Source organism: Sphaeroforma arctica, assembly GCF_001186125.1.
Source record: "Sphaeroforma arctica JP610 unplaced genomic scaffold supercont1.192, whole genome shotgun sequence".
Taxonomy (NCBI): Eukaryota; class Ichthyosporea; order Ichthyophonida; genus Sphaeroforma; species Sphaeroforma arctica.
The window spans coordinates 8,381-24,116 of record NW_014040366.1 but is presented as its reverse complement, the minus strand read 5'-3'; the positions used below and the strand labels follow the sequence as shown (position 1 = coordinate 24,116).

Below are 15,736 nucleotides of genomic sequence, written 5' to 3'. Positions count from 1 at the left end.
TTTTAGGGTTTAGAGTGGCATGTGCACCGTTGTGTATGTCTATGGCATTCCCAAGTGGTCTCTCTCAGCGCTTTGCTGCCTTCAGTGTCTGTGGTGTTGGTTCTTGTACATGTGTGTTTTAGGGTTGTAGGGTTTTAAGGTTTAGAGTGGCATGTGCACCGTTGTGTATGTCTATGGCATTCCCAAGTGGTCTCTCTCAGCGCTTTGCAGCCTTCAGTGTCTGTGGTGTTGGTTCTTGTTAGTGTGTGTTTTAGGTCTCCCCCGCAGTCGCGAGGTTTCCCCACGTGTGCACTAGTATCGTCCTTACACCATACTGTCATGCACTTGCTGCGGCTGTAGGGGCTGTGGCTTTGGTTCATTTTAATGCGCGTCTCAGGTCTACCCATACTTTAATAGGTTTCCCCATTCATCCCCCACCTCATCCATTAACACTTGCCTTACACCACCCTGTCATGCACTTGTTTTTATGACATACACTTGCTGCGTCTGTAGGGGCTGTGGCTTTGGTTCATATTAATGCATGTCTTAGGTCTACCCATAATTTAATAGGTTTCCCCACTCATCCCCTACCTCATCCATTAACACTGGCCTTAAACCACCCTGTCATGCACTTGTTTTTATGACATGCCCTTGCTGCATCTGTAGAGATTGTGGCTTTGGTTCATATTAATGCATGTCTTAGGTCTCCCCATACTCTATTAGGTTTCCCCACTCCCCTTACACCCCCTTGTTTTTATGGCATGTTCTTGCTGCGTCTGTAGGGTTTTGGCTTGCTAGTTGCTGACAGATCCAACAACGGCGTGCTTGGGATCATCTTCGATTCATGTGTGTTTCCTGAACAGAATGGCGACAGACCAAATGCCACACGCCTGACGGTATGTGTATTTGTATGTGTATGTGTATGTGTGTGTATGTGTATATATATATATGTGTGTGTGTGTGTATGTCTATGTCTATGTCTATGTCTATGTCTATGTATGTGCATGTGTATGTGTATGTGTATGTGTATGTGTATGTGTATGTGTATGCGTTTGTTTGTATGAGTGTGTGGTCGGTTGTCATATGTGCCAGTACACGCAGTCGATGGGATTCCCTCGCCTTCCCGTGCAGGCATGTACTATCTGTGTGTGTGTTTTAGAGATCGTACATGTACTATCAACAGAGATAGTTCATGTACTATATGTGTGTGTGTTTTAGAGATAGTTCATGTACCATCTGTTTGTGTGTGATGTTGTGATGCGATCACTCTCCTTCTACTACGACCGTGTGTCAGTCAGCTGTGCGTGTTTAGTTGTATCTGCGATCCACCCTGTGTGTAGTAGGGTTTAGGTTTTTAGGGTTCTATAAATCAGTGGTAGTAGTCTCTTGTACGTAGTCTCGTGCACTGAGGTGTGTGAGCAGTTCGCTTGCATGTGTGTGCTGAGTGTGACAGTGTGAGTGTAGTATGCGTGTGCTTAGCACAGCTATTGTAGCCGCATGACACTACACTCACTAAACCCTAAAACTCACTTAACCCTAAAACTAAAAACCCTAAAACTAAAAACTAAAACGCACTAAACCCTAAAAAAACCGTATGACCTTGTTTGTGGCTGTGGCTCATGCCCCTCGTGCGTTGTGTTCCGTATGCCTTTCACGCGCTTGGTGTGGCATTGCCATATATAGGCAGGCGAGCGGGACCTATCTACGCAATTGAACTCACCCGCTCTTTGACGTTCTCCAAACTCCTAAACGCTGAACCCTGAAAATCTTAAACCCTAAACCCTGTCCACAGGTGATGGTTGATCTGTGTCGTAAGTCACACTCGCTGTCTGATGCCGAGCGCAGTAACACAACTGCCCAACTGAACGAACACATTGCGATGGTCAGCCGTGACGCAGTGCGCGACATTTTGGGCCACAACGGCCCACCGACCACTCAGCAGGTGAGGGGACGGGTTGCAGGAGATGAAGTTATGTTGCACCTGGAGTGTCTGGGTGCAGTTGGTTTTGATTTGGAGTGTGTGATTGCATGAGTATTTGTTTTGTGTGGGCTGGCTCTTTTTCTGCCGTAAGTACGCTCAGACCAGCAGGATTTAATTGGCCGTTGCCATAGCAACGGGAGCGTTTATTCGAGGCCGTAGTTGTGATACACTCCAGTGAGTGTTCTATTTATACATCGCTCCAATCGCTCTGTGCACCACACTTGTGCACCGCTGCAGTTGTTATGGTGTCAGTTGTATACTTAAGTTGGTGTGTTGGTGTGGTGACGGCCTATGTCGGTGAGTGTGGTGACTGTCAGTTTTAGTTTATGGTCTGCTGATGTGTGTTGCGTATGGTTCAATTGATGTAATGTGGTTATGGTGTTGCGCTTGCGAAGGAAGTCTGATATGTTGAGGGTTTTCTTTAGGGGTTTAGGGTTTTAATGCGGAGATTGTTCTAGGGTTTGAATCTTTTGGATATATTTCCGGGGTTTTACTTTACCAGAAATTCAATACCATACGGAAATCAACCTTATTACGTCACAGGTGCGCATACAAAAACACTGCATACCACAGTATCAACTGGGACATCTGGAGCGCATGGGGGTATGTGCATCACAGGCAAACAGAGGGCTCAGAGACTGTTATATATGTGTACATATGTATCTTTGCCTATCTATTTCTATACATATATACACAGATATATGTATATATATAAATATATATATATATATATATATATATAATGTATACTTAAATACACATATATATATATAAATACACACATATATATATATATATATACGTGAAGTGCACAGTTAGATCATCTAAAACTCTTCTAGGCTCTAGTGTTTTGGTTTTGAGACGGTGGATCTGTACACGTACAAATATGCCATGCCATGCGAGGGTGTGACGTTTTAGGGTTTTTTCCGATGCAAGTGCATCACACACAGTTGTAACTGTATTTGAGCAGCAATTATATATATATATATATATATGTATATATATATATATATGTATGTATGTATGTAAATGAATGTATATATATATATATATATAATGTCTGTGTGTGTATGTGTATATAAATATACAATATGTATATATATATATATATGTGGGTGTGTGTCTGTGTCTGTGTGTTTGTGTCTGTTTGTGTGTGCTTGTGTGTGTGTGTGTTTCTATGTATGTAAATGTATATGTGTATATATATATACATATATATATATATATGTATATATATATATATATGTGTGTGTGTGTGTGTGTGTGTGTGTGTGTGTGCATATGTGTGTATGTATGTGTAGGTATGTGTATATATATATATCTATATATATATAGGGTTGCGACAAATTGTGAACCGTGCTGCACTCACACGATTCATAGTTAGACACCGCATTACTCCCTATAGAAAACGTGCCACTCCCAACTGCAATAACGCACCTAGTAACCCAACAATACCAGCTTTGCCCTTATCTCATACATCGTTGCCACAGGAGATCGACTGGCTGCTGCGTGCAACCACCAAGGGGTGTGTGAGTGTGCTGGGATCGTCCTACAGAGGTGTCAGTGTAAACGACTGTGTGCGGTTTGCCAAGAATACAGCCAAGGGCTTAGCGCAGGGCAAAATGGTCACGGGACTGTCTGATGTGTAGGGTGCGTCTGGCAGCCGTGACGGATTATATCTAGTAAATAAAAGTATACATCCTAATTGCCTAACTATGTCTAGTAAGTAAAAGTATACATCCTAATTGCCTAACTATATCTAGTAAATAAAAGCATACATCCTAATTGCCTAACTATATCTAGTAAATAAAAGACATCCTAATTGCCTAACTATATCTAGTAAGTAAAAGTATACATCCCAACTGCCTAACTATATCTAGTAAATAAAAGTATACATCCTAATTGTTCCACTGTCACAGTCTATGGAGGTGGTACCCACACAGACAGACGCTAGCCTACTGGTGGGCTTGCACAGGTCTCTCTGATCATGCTTTTTCTAGGAGCTGTATTTGCCTGGGGTTGGCTTGCGTCGTGTTGTTTTACATCCTATTCTGATTCGAGTATTAAGTGCTCAGCGACATTCAACAGTTTAAGCTAATGCGAGAGCATGACTAAGGTGGGTGTGTGGACGGAGATAGGGCAGGTGAGTGTACTGGTAGCAGCCGCCATCTAGATTATGAATCACGGACAATGTTTGAACGATTGCTTTCCTTCAATTGTTGTTTGTGCTACACTGTCGTGCCAACGGAATCAAAACGAACGGTGACAGGCATCAGCGACCACACCAGATACTTACTAAGCCTGTGCATAGCCTGTGTGGTGAAACTTGTGACTCAATGCGTAGTAGCATCTGTCATACAAACCCTATTATGTGCTATCAGCTCTATAAACCGTAATCGATCCCGCTTTGTGATGTGGTACCAATGTTAGCAAGGCTGAGATGTCCGCTGAAGTGTAGGTGGTTGAAAAAGACTCCTTACGGAAGGCATACAGGGAAGATAAAATGACCTGCGGAAAACAGATGCGCTTCCCCTAATTGCCGTATCTGTCCTACTGGTGATAGACCACCTAGTCGTGTCCACATTTGGACTACTGGCGAGGGCATCGAGTCACGTAGCAACTAGCGAGGCTTCAATAATATGGATATCTTCTAATACTTAAACAATTGGTATAATTTCAATGATAATTATGGCTTTAAATCATCAAGATACGACTTGAAATAATAGGTATGAATTTATATAATACGTAATTTCTTCTTGAGACCGGCGTCAGTAGACTTTTTGAATACCGGCAGTCTTTATCGTCTATATTGGAAGAGTGAATAGGAAGCTCCCGTTTTCGATCAGCCGTTAATCTTTTCTTTTAAGACATTTGTACGGCGCTGCGCTACAAATTCCCGGAAGTTGCTTGTGTCTCTGCTGCAATTTCGATATCCATACTTTGGTCTCTCAGCGGATTCGGTCGCTTCACGCCGATTAACGGGTATGGCGAGCACCCCGTTCCCTCATTTCTTTTTATCTTTGTATGCATACTCAATGAAGATCAAGCCCAAATCCGAATGTGTAAAGACGATGAAGTTTGGGAATATGGCATTGTAATTACGGTGTACTCTCTTAATGATGCTATTGCTCTCCAGATGGTAAACAGCAAGGCCAAAAGTATTTCGTTTTCGTACACACAATCCTGTCACTTCTGAGCGTTCGAACCGCCCTATAGCGAAGTGTCGAGTTTGAGAGTAACTGAAGGATAAGACCAAGTGAAACAATAGACCTCTTCTCAAGTGCGAATCTTTCAGCTAGGTAAAGTCCTAGGCTGAAGGACTCGCATTGCGTCTTTATTTGTGTTTGGTGTTTTTATACTAGACTCAATTTCTACTCAAGTGTTTCTCTCACACGCGGAAGTCCCGGTAGCATCTACTGGTAATCCCGCTACATTTCTGATCACTCTAATATCAGAAATATTGAATCCTGGATCCAAAACTTAGTATTTGATAATCCTGGGCTTTGGGTTTTGGATTGGCTTTTCTAAAAATCTGGTCCCTAGATACTACAGAAGCAGTATGTACTGTATAAGCAAATTTGCAAGCGTTGAACCAGCGATGCCATTGAGGTAGAAACCTTCAATCCAACAGGAATGGTGGCAGATTAAGGTCACGTTATATTCATTGCCACGTTCCGTCTGCGGAAACGGCCCATGTACATCAACGCTCGTCATTTCGATAAGATCAGGTAGCTCCATATCGTAAATTGGAACCCTTCCGCGTTAATTAAGATTCGTTTTCACTCTTTGGCATATCATGGGTCTTTATCCTCATACACTCCAGGCCACAATGCATGTTTGGACGACTATAGTACATGTCTTGGATGCCGTGGTGACCAGCACTAGGTACATCATGAGCCGAAATTCCAGTTGAGTTGCTCATTGCTTCGTAGAGTCAGCTGCGTGCTATTGTGTATTTTCCAAGTACTGTAATAGAGGCATCAGAGTAAGATCATCCCTTTGTAACTGTTTGGTAGCGGCTGAGTGAGTCAGCGTGGGATAGACAATTAATACTGGTCATACTCGTACTTATATGCGTGATGTCGGCCTCTTTACATTATTTAGGTGAGTGGACATCTTGCAAAAACTGTACCCTAGATCACGCATCAAACTGAACATGCGACTGCCCCAATTTGTACTTGATCTTCATATGTTGAAGTTCCAACGCCCACCTCAAGAGACGTTCGATATGCCTCTTCTTTCTGGTTATAGATATGTTAGGCTTGTGATCAGTCCAGTATATAGGGACTCTACGATGCACGAAATGATGAACTGCTCTTGTATATGCCCAACCTATACCATGTGCTTCCTTCACCGGTATGCCAAAGAAGTTCGTGTCTCTTTAACACTCATGAGTATTACTGTATAGTTATTTCTTCCATCTTGCCCTCTCTTGGTTGCATCTGACTTACGCAGCATCCTTCGGCTTAATGACTGGCGTCCACTTTGACTCTGAAAGATTGTGCTTCGGCAGAGTAATCAGAATATCCCTAACGCCTGTGTAATGACAGCTCCCTATAGAAACTCAAATGCAGTCTGATGTTCTTCAGCCCACTTGCTTGGCAAGGATTCTTTAGTTGACTCTTCTTGCACCCGCCCATAACCTTGTAAAGAGGATCCGCTAGAAATACAAAGTTCAGTATAAAACGTTTTACAAACGAGAACAAACCTAATGGCGTAGCACATTCTTCGTGTATCTGGACTCAGGCCACTCCTTGATTTTGGAAAATCGTTCAGGATTTATGCTCGTGCCCGTAGCGTCCGAAACATGTCCCAGCATCTTGTTGATTTTTCTCCCAACACGATCTGCGCCCCTTTAAACATAACATTTCGGCTTTTTGGCGAGGTGAAGACTGATCCAATGTTTCCAGTAGTTTCACTTTATCATGACTACCTGCCGCTCCACCATCAACGTGATAAATAACTGGTGCTATTTCCGTGTAATAAAGGCGCAACAGCCAATACAAATATTGCTTTGCTCGTTCGCAAGCCCTGAGGCAAAACTCTGTATTCATACTTAAAGTCTACTGGCACTCTAATACGAACATCCCAATTGGCGTAGACCTTGCCACCAACAAGTTGCTCGAAGCACTCCTCGATTGCGACCAAATATGAATCATAGCTTCTTTTATAGCTAGCAGATTGGTAACCAGCCGCCACGCCCCATTCTTCTTCGGAACCCCCATGCAATGCGAATTATTTCGAGTTGGAGTATAGCGAAATTCCTCTCTCCATCAAGTCGTTGCATATGGACTCGTACACCTTTTGCTGGACTTGAGATAGTGGATATTGCCGAACATAAATTAGCCGTGATTTCGAGTTTACGGGTTCGATATCCATGAATTGGAGATCTTTCGCACTATGATCAAAGAGGTCCGTATGCTTGATAAGAAGTTTTTCGACGAGGATCCTGTCAGATGCGTTCACACTATCAGGATGCTCATACTTGAAGGGTAAAAGATCAATTCTCTGCTGTTGGGTTAACTTCTCGTATGAAACAATCGCGATATCCGAATCGTTGATATCCAGGATATCCAGGGTCTTTTCAGTGCTTAGTGTCTTTATAGTATTCACAATTTGCCTCTTGCCATCACTGTTCGTAGGATTGACCTAACCCCCTCTAAGCGACAGTGGCTGTTCCTTCTTCTTGCCCACAATTTTAATCTTGATCAATTGCGAAGTTACAGGCTCCGATTCGTGACAGCCCCCGATTCCAGCTTGATACAGCTGACGAATGTTTCTCAACGGCCATTCAATATATTTAGGTGCTTCGCGCTGTGACCTCACGTACTTGGTCTTTGCTTCATAAAGCAAGGTTAGCTGATTGAGCACCCTATCTTCGCTCCGTACGCAGGGATCGAAAAAAAGCATGCCAAACAAGAATTGGATATCCCTAGTCAGCATCCTCTCGAGCACTGCGAACTTATGCTTGAACGCGGTTCCTTGTATTCGTAATTGAAGTGAAACATTGAAGGGGGCTGCCTGGCATCTGCCTACATTGTTGAGATATGTTCTCGAGGGCTCGATGCCGTCGGAAGCAGCCATGTGATTATAACCCTTGGTACTTCCAGTGAAAAGTGATACTTTCTGTGTAATCAAGGATATGATTCTTACCAAGAGACAGCCCTGATCATTCTTACATAATCTACCACTGCTAAATCCTAACAGAATTTAATTATCTTGTGGGCAAATAACCATATATAGCGGATATTTAGGACCGGACCGGGGGACCGGGCCAGTCAGTGGAATAGAGAATTTTATAAGTTAGAAGCGATGACTCATCCAAAACCATAGATACGGGTATTTCCATAATACCCGATAGTAGAGAAAGTCTCGTTTCACATATGAACCATGGACGTGATAAATAAGTTCCGTACTTAATAATTATACGAACAGTACAACGTCATACTATTTGACCGTCCGGGGCTGAGTCAGCCATTAATACTACAATACACACAATTCAAACATGTGCGGGTGGCGAAGGACAATACTCCTGGTTAATATTGTGTAAAACCAACACAGAGTTAATTTGAAATTTTAAGACGCCATATTTCGGTCGTATAGAGGGTTTCAGATTAAACATTACGAGCTACAACTCTTCGTAGATGTGATCGCCAGGGCACCCACAAAGGTTGGTGGCAAGTTCTTCCGTAAATTTTACAAGATATGTCGGTAGCCGCCGGTATCGCAACTCAGGAGTAATCACCGCACACGACACACCAAACCAGAAGGCTATTAAATTGAATTTGAAAACTTCCACAAAATTTCAATTTATGTCTGACACAAAGGTATCCCTGCTGGCGGCTGTTTGCTTACGGCGACAACACTCGTGTTTGTGCTGGGGTTAACTATTCTTAAGTTTTGGGCTGGTGTACGATAGTTTTAAAAACTCTATCGTCCGAAAAGAGGCGTGAGGGGTGTACAAGGGTATTGTAAGTATGGTCTTACACGAGGTGCTGGCGACTACGACATCTGCAGTGGTATGAATGCCGGTGATTATTAATGCTGCAAGCGGACATCAAATTGGGCAATATATTTGCAAAAAATATGTGGGGAGATAACAGAAAATAAACGTTGGACACAACTGGAAACTCGTACGTGCTTTGGGTTCGTTACTATGATACAAATCTTTCGACTATAAGCATATGTGTTCCATAATAGACGAGTTTTGGTACTCCAGAGATCATATACACATGGAGCTCATTCATATGTTGGTGACATACCGAATGGACACAAATTTTTTATTTGCGAATTGGAGGTGACAGGCGTTGGGATATTCTTTAGGCACGACTATCATTACTGTTATGCTACAGCAGAAGAGTCCAGGGCGAGAAACAATCGTTAGTCTTCTTGAGTTAAAGACTTGCGACGTGTTTATGGAACTACAACAAAGGATTAGTTCTAAAAATTAGTGAACAGTTTTTGGGCTAAAGGCCATTTACAGCCGAGCAAATAGAATGAGAGCTGACAATTACAACATAAACGACCGTTTAGTCCGTGTGGAGGTGACTAGGATGTTTTACGAGGTAGCCCCTGACACCTGAACGTCGTGTACACGATAATATCGATCAACGTAGAACGAAGCGTCACCGCTTCAAGAAAGGACCCAACCAACCCCAGACAGAAGAGGCACAGAACGCACACTATCGTGCGAACCAAGCGGTTGTATGACGGGCATTCCTAGCCCGCGGACAAGAACAACAACCAAACGTTGCACCAACTCAGCAAAAAAAAAAAGACCGTGAACCAGAGACGGCGGTAACCTCTGACCTGCGTGTATGCGGACCAGGGGCAGACCGACACTCATGAATATATAGCGAGTGCCGAGTTGTGGTCATTGTTGTAGAATCCAATGTCTAAAGAACCGAATATCCGTTGTGAATACATAACGTTCATACTAGTCGAGTTAAATACCGAAGTATAAGGACCCGTGACCCCGTTATAGTTACTCAACACCGATTAAGATACTCTAGGAATCCCCCTAGAACATTCGATACCATCATCAAAACCATACAATCTTCGCCTGTCCTTAGGCCATGTCTAACATTGTGTCCCTTGACTCCCTGTCAGACTTAATGTTAGAATATGTACTCTGTACGTGTAGCTCTCCTCCCGTCTGCTCTTGACAAGTTACTTTGCTCCTTTCTTTACTCCCGCCATCGACATCTTGCTCCATCGCATGTTCTACGTACTCTCCCGATGCCTTTGCCACGTTCTGCGGCTGTTGACCCAATGCTACCTCCCCGATAGTGGTCTTATGGCGATAGGATGTGCTCTCTGACTTACTTTGGTCCATAAAGACTTGTACAAACTACATTGGTATTCTGTATTTCTTGTCTGACCTTGATTGTTAGACTTTGTGAGTCTATTTGTGCTGTTCTATGCGTGGTCTTTCTAATGAAGCAAGCCTATCTGCGCTTATGTTTGTAGATTCAAAAGAAGTTTCTATCATTCACGTGTGCATGTCTCCCGTCCGATTTGAAAGTGTGATCTGTGTACTTCCCTACATACATAATCGACAAACTGCATGTTTCAGACAACACTATATATACTCATAAATATTCACTCAAAATTTGAGACACCTACTACAAGATGGGTGCATATCCCATGTTTTGCAATACGAAGGGATTTAGTCAGTATATGATTTGTGAATGAATAAATATATACCTATATATATATATATATATATATGTTTCCCTCCTATACGTATAGTATTTAACTCTTGCTCCTTCGTGTCACTTATATTAAACGACGTATTGGATGTGAAGCCTTCTTTGGTTAACTATGATTTTGAATGCTTTCGAATACGCAAGTTCATTTCTTCTAAGCCTATTTCCATTACATGTTTATGCCTGTCGTTGTCAGGTGGTACAACTATTCCTGTGTTCGTGCATGATGGGGCTTAGGTACTCGGGTTTTGTTTGACACACACATACAAACACACTCAACACTATCACTCTTCGTACGCGTATGAAAAATGTCAAATATTTATCTCCTCCTTCCGGGCTTCTTTCTTATTTCTCTTGCCCGGACTCGTCATAATCGTATGTTGGCGACTTATCTGGGATATATCTTAGCGTCCACGAAGTGCTAGTTTGATGACGTTTTTCTTTCGACTCCCTATATTCCCCATGAATGTGATCATTGCACGTCAATTCTCTACGTTGTCTTTCTCTGAACATTCTGGCTGAAATGACCCTCGCCATTCGTTATTGATGGGCCCGCCTTCGGATTGTGCGTTTCTCTGTACTATGTGATTGTATATCAGTGTCTAAATCCCTACTAATATATGCCAACAATGATGGCATTGAATCACTTCCATCATTACTAGCGTAACCATTATCCGTCTGATTCCGTTCACTATCCTGGGATACTTTTTCACCTTCTTCCTGATTCTTTGTTGTTTCCTCCATATTATTCTCTGTTCTTTAATGAAACATTTACATTACTATCTGGGCCGTGTTATAGCTTGTTCGTTGGATGGATTTGAATAAATGAACAAACTCAATAGTTTGCAAAAAAAGGTAGTAAGGGTCGACTAACAGTATCTCTATGTTATCTCTGTTCAGAGAGAGACGTTGTTCTTTTATTCATTAAACCTTAACTGCAGAATCTAATTACTTTTGAGTCATGTGTCGATCTAAAACCCTGATCGGTACAAATTAAGTTTACAGATTCTGATATTGTAAACTAAAATAACTAAATTAAAATAACACTCGTAACCCTTTCTGGGCGAACACTAATAACCGTGTCTGGTGGTATTCCGACCACATGTAACACCGTTAAGTAAAAGCAAGTGATCATGATCAGACACCGTGCTTGTGCGTTGACGACATTAAAGCATGAAACGATATGAACAATGGTAGTTTTGGAAGAATCATGGCGATTGGGCGGTCACGACTGGTCTTAGATGTTGGTAGCAACAGTTCGAGATATCAACGTTCGAACTTGAGTCCTCCACGATGCACATGTGCGTAGTGAGAGTATGAGTCTCGTGAACAAACTGTTAGCTCCTCAGAACGAAATCACGGAAGATGCCTACCAAAATCATGGTGTGTAGACGAAGGGCTTCGAGTTCCTGCATGCGTACTACCAGGTATGGGTAGAGTTTGTAGCACAGGATAGCCGGTGTCAGAGGTAGTGGTTCGCGCTTAGGAGTCAGTTTTCCATCCGCCACTCATCTGCGTTAAATGGTTTTTTCGAAGATTAGTTACAAGTACAAAGGGTTTCGGTACAGTGATGCCTGTCATTTGATACATGGATCTGCAGTGGGAAACATATCCCTTGACGCTTGCGCATAACAGTCTCCGACGAAGCTGACCCAAGCATAAATGTGGTTAGGTAATATTCCAGTCATGCCCCATGTCGATGGAAGATGTTGTTCGTGTACCACAACGTCGATGAATTGACGCTGCGCAGAACTGGCTGCTGCACGCTTTACAACTGGCTTCAAGTATAAATAAGATGTTCCTTTATCGTGTTGTTCTAACTGTGTGTACGTCAATTCAGAAGTGTGCCACTCAGTGTGGCGCGCATCAGATAGATACAGTAGGTCTGATTTGTGTCCTGTCTTAGAATTAGAGAATATGCACAAAAATGTGTCTGGTGTTAGTTGTATATGCATAGATTTTGTATTTTTGGGTAAAATCCAATGTCTAATAAACAACTCGCGAGCCTATGCAATTTGGTTGAGTAACTCGTGAGCAAATAACTAAAAATATGTTTTTTATTTTCGTGCACGTCATATATTTTATTCCCCCAGATGACATTGTTTGCAATTCTCGCTCATGTTTGGCTATCAAACAAGTGAGTGGAGAGGGCTATAGGCGTAGGTTGGACCCGTTCAATTCGCAAACAAATCTGAGAAATATTTGAATGCATCTTTACTTTATTTGAATGACAGATTACCGTTTTCGCCTTGTTACAATCTGTTAAAGTGCAATGTAGTAGACTTTAAATAATTTTTTTCTGACCTCACCTTTGGTTTTATACCTAAGGTGTTTGTGCTAGTGTTCAGCCGCCTGGTCTGGCCAGGGTAAAACCTCATATGGTCAGTATGAGAAACCTTATGCAGAACACATAACACTTCGATGCTATTCTATTTCAACTTCTCGCAACTAAATCTCACGCTGATCACATGATCCCTTTCCACATAGGATGTGACTCACATAGAACCGCAGCTATTATTAGAATGCTGCGGTTGACAGGCTTAATCTATTCTCGGGAATCGGTTGAGCAACAGAATCTGCTCTCGGAGGTCGGTTAAGTAATAACTCAACTCTTGGGAGTAATTTAAGCAACTTTATTTGCTCTCGGGAGTGAGTTTACTCTGATGACTTAGTTCTTGAGAATGAGCTAACTCTGATGACTTCCTAATTCAAAGTTGGTTTCTTGCTGTAAAATATGGCCTTAGACCTGTAGTCTCTCACAATCAGGGGCACTTTTCATATCATGTAGGGATATTGGTATACCATTTATAGATGTTTTTTTTCTCTTCAGGTTGTCCGGTAGGTTTGGACACAAGGAAGTCACGGAGCGGAGTTTGCGGTTGCTCTTGGTTTGGCTGTATTGTTGGCTATCCGGTTCATTTGATCTTCCATCATCAGATCTAATTTGTTCAATATCTTTCCCATCATGTCCATGAACTGATTCGATGTCTCTCGAAAGGGTAGTAGAGTTCGTCATGGTTTTCTTGTGTGGTGGCGACGATGGTAGCGGGTTCTTGGCCGGAGACCCTTCCGGATCCTTGGAGTTTGGTGACTTGGGATCGTCTTCGTCTCCGTCGATGTATGTGTCTTCGCCTAGGGCTTCGTTGTTTTCGAGGTTATCGTCTCCTTGTGATCTTTTTGTACCTGACTTAATTTGGTCAAATGCAGTTGTGTCAGTGTAATTTTCTTGACTCATTGCTACCTCCTGTTTGCTGAAAACTCAAACAATCCCAAGGTACTACACTCAAATGTACAGTGTCTGACTGATTAGTTGACCCTGATGTGTGTGTGTAATTGTAGTGTTGTTGTTTCCTTGTTTGTCTAATGTGTAAATATCAACCTAACAAATCATCAGTAAGCTTCAAGATTTTACATACTCCCTATTTCTCTGTGATATTTACAATTGTATTCTGTATAAAATTAAACGCTAGATAAAGTTACTGATACTATTTCAATAAATACCGGAATTAGAAGCTTCAGTTTTGGCGCCAAAAATCATAGCCTATTTTTTATTACTAAAAGCTGTAGGTGTCGGCGAAAATTCGGGATTCGCAGGGGAATCCAAATTGTAAATTGTTTTTGGGTCTGAGAACATTCTCGAAATATCAGTACACAATGTCGAAAAATTGTGGCATGAATTTTGATGAGTCATCACCACATGACCCTCGCAAAACAGCTAAACGTAGAACTAATGAGAAATCGCGAATACCTTGAAGTTCGTAGACATTACGTAAACGTTTGGGCTTAGTTGTAGGCCTTTAGACCGCTGCCGGTCTGTCGAAAATTATATATATAGGGCAGTATAGTAGCTTGCAATCCTCAGACTTCCACACAGAGAATTAAAAGAAGAATAGAGGAGGATTGCCAAGACTACTTGAATCGTAGACTTTGACTTGGGCCGAGCCAAGAATCAATAAAGGATACTACTGAGAGTTATTGTCTAAGCCTTTTAGTAGGGTTTAGGGTTTATAGTGTACTTTGTGGACCAACATTTTTGGACTCAGGGCCGTTCGGGTTTGGCCAAGGATTTGTTGAATCTTGGGATTGCCGGCCACGATCAAATCGGGATCAGGACAGGAAATTAGGGTCAGGGATCTTATAATCCAAGTTGCTGGGAATCCCCTCTATAGCGGAGCCGCCATATAAAGGAACTGTGCCGCCAGTGTTGCTGTTAGCTGTTGTTGGGCATAATTATACTGGAATTGAACTATTGAAATTGTATTAGACATTGTCACTAAGAGATTGGGGAGACCCGTACTGTAAAATTCTGAAGAGTAGTAATCCACTTGTTGGACTCTTCTTTACGTAGGTAGTTTGTTGCCGTAGGCCTTATTATCGTGTATCGCACCCTTCGAAGTACTCTGAGGCAAATACTATCGTATTTCCAATAGTTCGTTTCATTATGGCTAATGCGAAGCAGCAGTGGGCTGCAACGATAGAGGCGAAGGTCCAACAGATGGAGGCTGCATTGTCGCAGCTTCAGCTGCAATTGACCGAGGAAAGGAATAAACCTCGTGGGGTTAGAAGCAATCGTGTATGATGGGAAGGCCGATATGTCCAGCGTTCGCGAATGGCTATATCGAATGGAAAAGATGTTTGCGGCAGAGCGGGTTGCAGCCGGGCGTGACGTCAAAGAAGCCGTGAAGTTGCAATTCGCCAGCACGTTTCTTAGTGGCCGTGCATTGGCGTAGTATCGAGAGACTGCCGGACCTTCAAACACTTGGGGGGAGATGTTGGCGGGTCTGCAAACTATGTTCTTGCCACCAAATTGTGAGAACGACTGCCGCGAGAAGCTTATGGCAGTGCGTCAGACTGGTTCGATGCGTGCATATACTGAGAAGTTCCAGGAGCTAGAACTCAATGTACCGCGCATTGCTGATGAGGAGAGGGTTGCTATCTTCATCCGTGGACTGAAGGATCAGCTCAAGATGGAAGTTCGTCTTAAGCAGGGGAACCCTCAAAACTTGTCAGAAGCGATGATGCTCGCAGACATAGCAGGGTCAATTATGCAAAAGACACATGCCGCCGA

The 15,736-nt window shown here is 42.6% G+C and overlaps 4 protein-coding genes across 4 annotated transcripts; 1 reads left to right on the top strand and 3 right to left on the bottom strand.

Annotated features, from left to right (window-relative positions):
• Window positions 1–1,774: 1,774 nt before the first annotated feature.
• Window positions 1,775–3,609, top strand: SARC_03666 (hypothetical protein; the record flags this gene model as incomplete). The annotated part of the gene is made up of 3 exons (XM_014302528.1): window positions 1,775–1,921; window positions 2,504–2,563; window positions 3,451–3,609. 3 exons carry the CDS (start codon window positions 1,775–1,777, stop codon window positions 3,607–3,609), a joined length of 366 nt encoding a protein of 121 aa, XP_014158003.1.
• A 4,000-nt stretch (window positions 3,610–7,609) lies between these two features.
• SARC_03665 (hypothetical protein) lies at window positions 7,610–8,044 on the bottom strand (the record flags this gene model as incomplete). The annotated part of the gene is made up of 1 exon (XM_014302527.1): window positions 7,610–8,044. The coding sequence occupies one exon, from the start codon at window positions 8,042–8,044 to the stop codon at window positions 7,610–7,612; it is 435 nt and encodes a 144-aa protein (XP_014158002.1).
• Window positions 8,045–10,028: 1,984 nt separating this feature from the next.
• SARC_03664 (hypothetical protein) lies at window positions 10,029–10,295 on the bottom strand (the record flags this gene model as incomplete). Its single annotated transcript, XM_014302526.1, has 1 exon — window positions 10,029–10,295. One exon carries the CDS (start codon window positions 10,293–10,295, stop codon window positions 10,029–10,031), a length of 267 nt encoding a protein of 88 aa, XP_014158001.1.
• A 3,113-nt stretch (window positions 10,296–13,408) lies between these two features.
• On the bottom strand, window positions 13,409–13,903 carry SARC_03663 (hypothetical protein; the record flags this gene model as incomplete). Its single annotated transcript, XM_014302525.1, has 1 exon — window positions 13,409–13,903. One exon carries the CDS (start codon window positions 13,901–13,903, stop codon window positions 13,409–13,411), a length of 495 nt encoding a protein of 164 aa, XP_014158000.1.
• Between the last annotated feature and the right edge of the window lie 1,833 nt (window positions 13,904–15,736).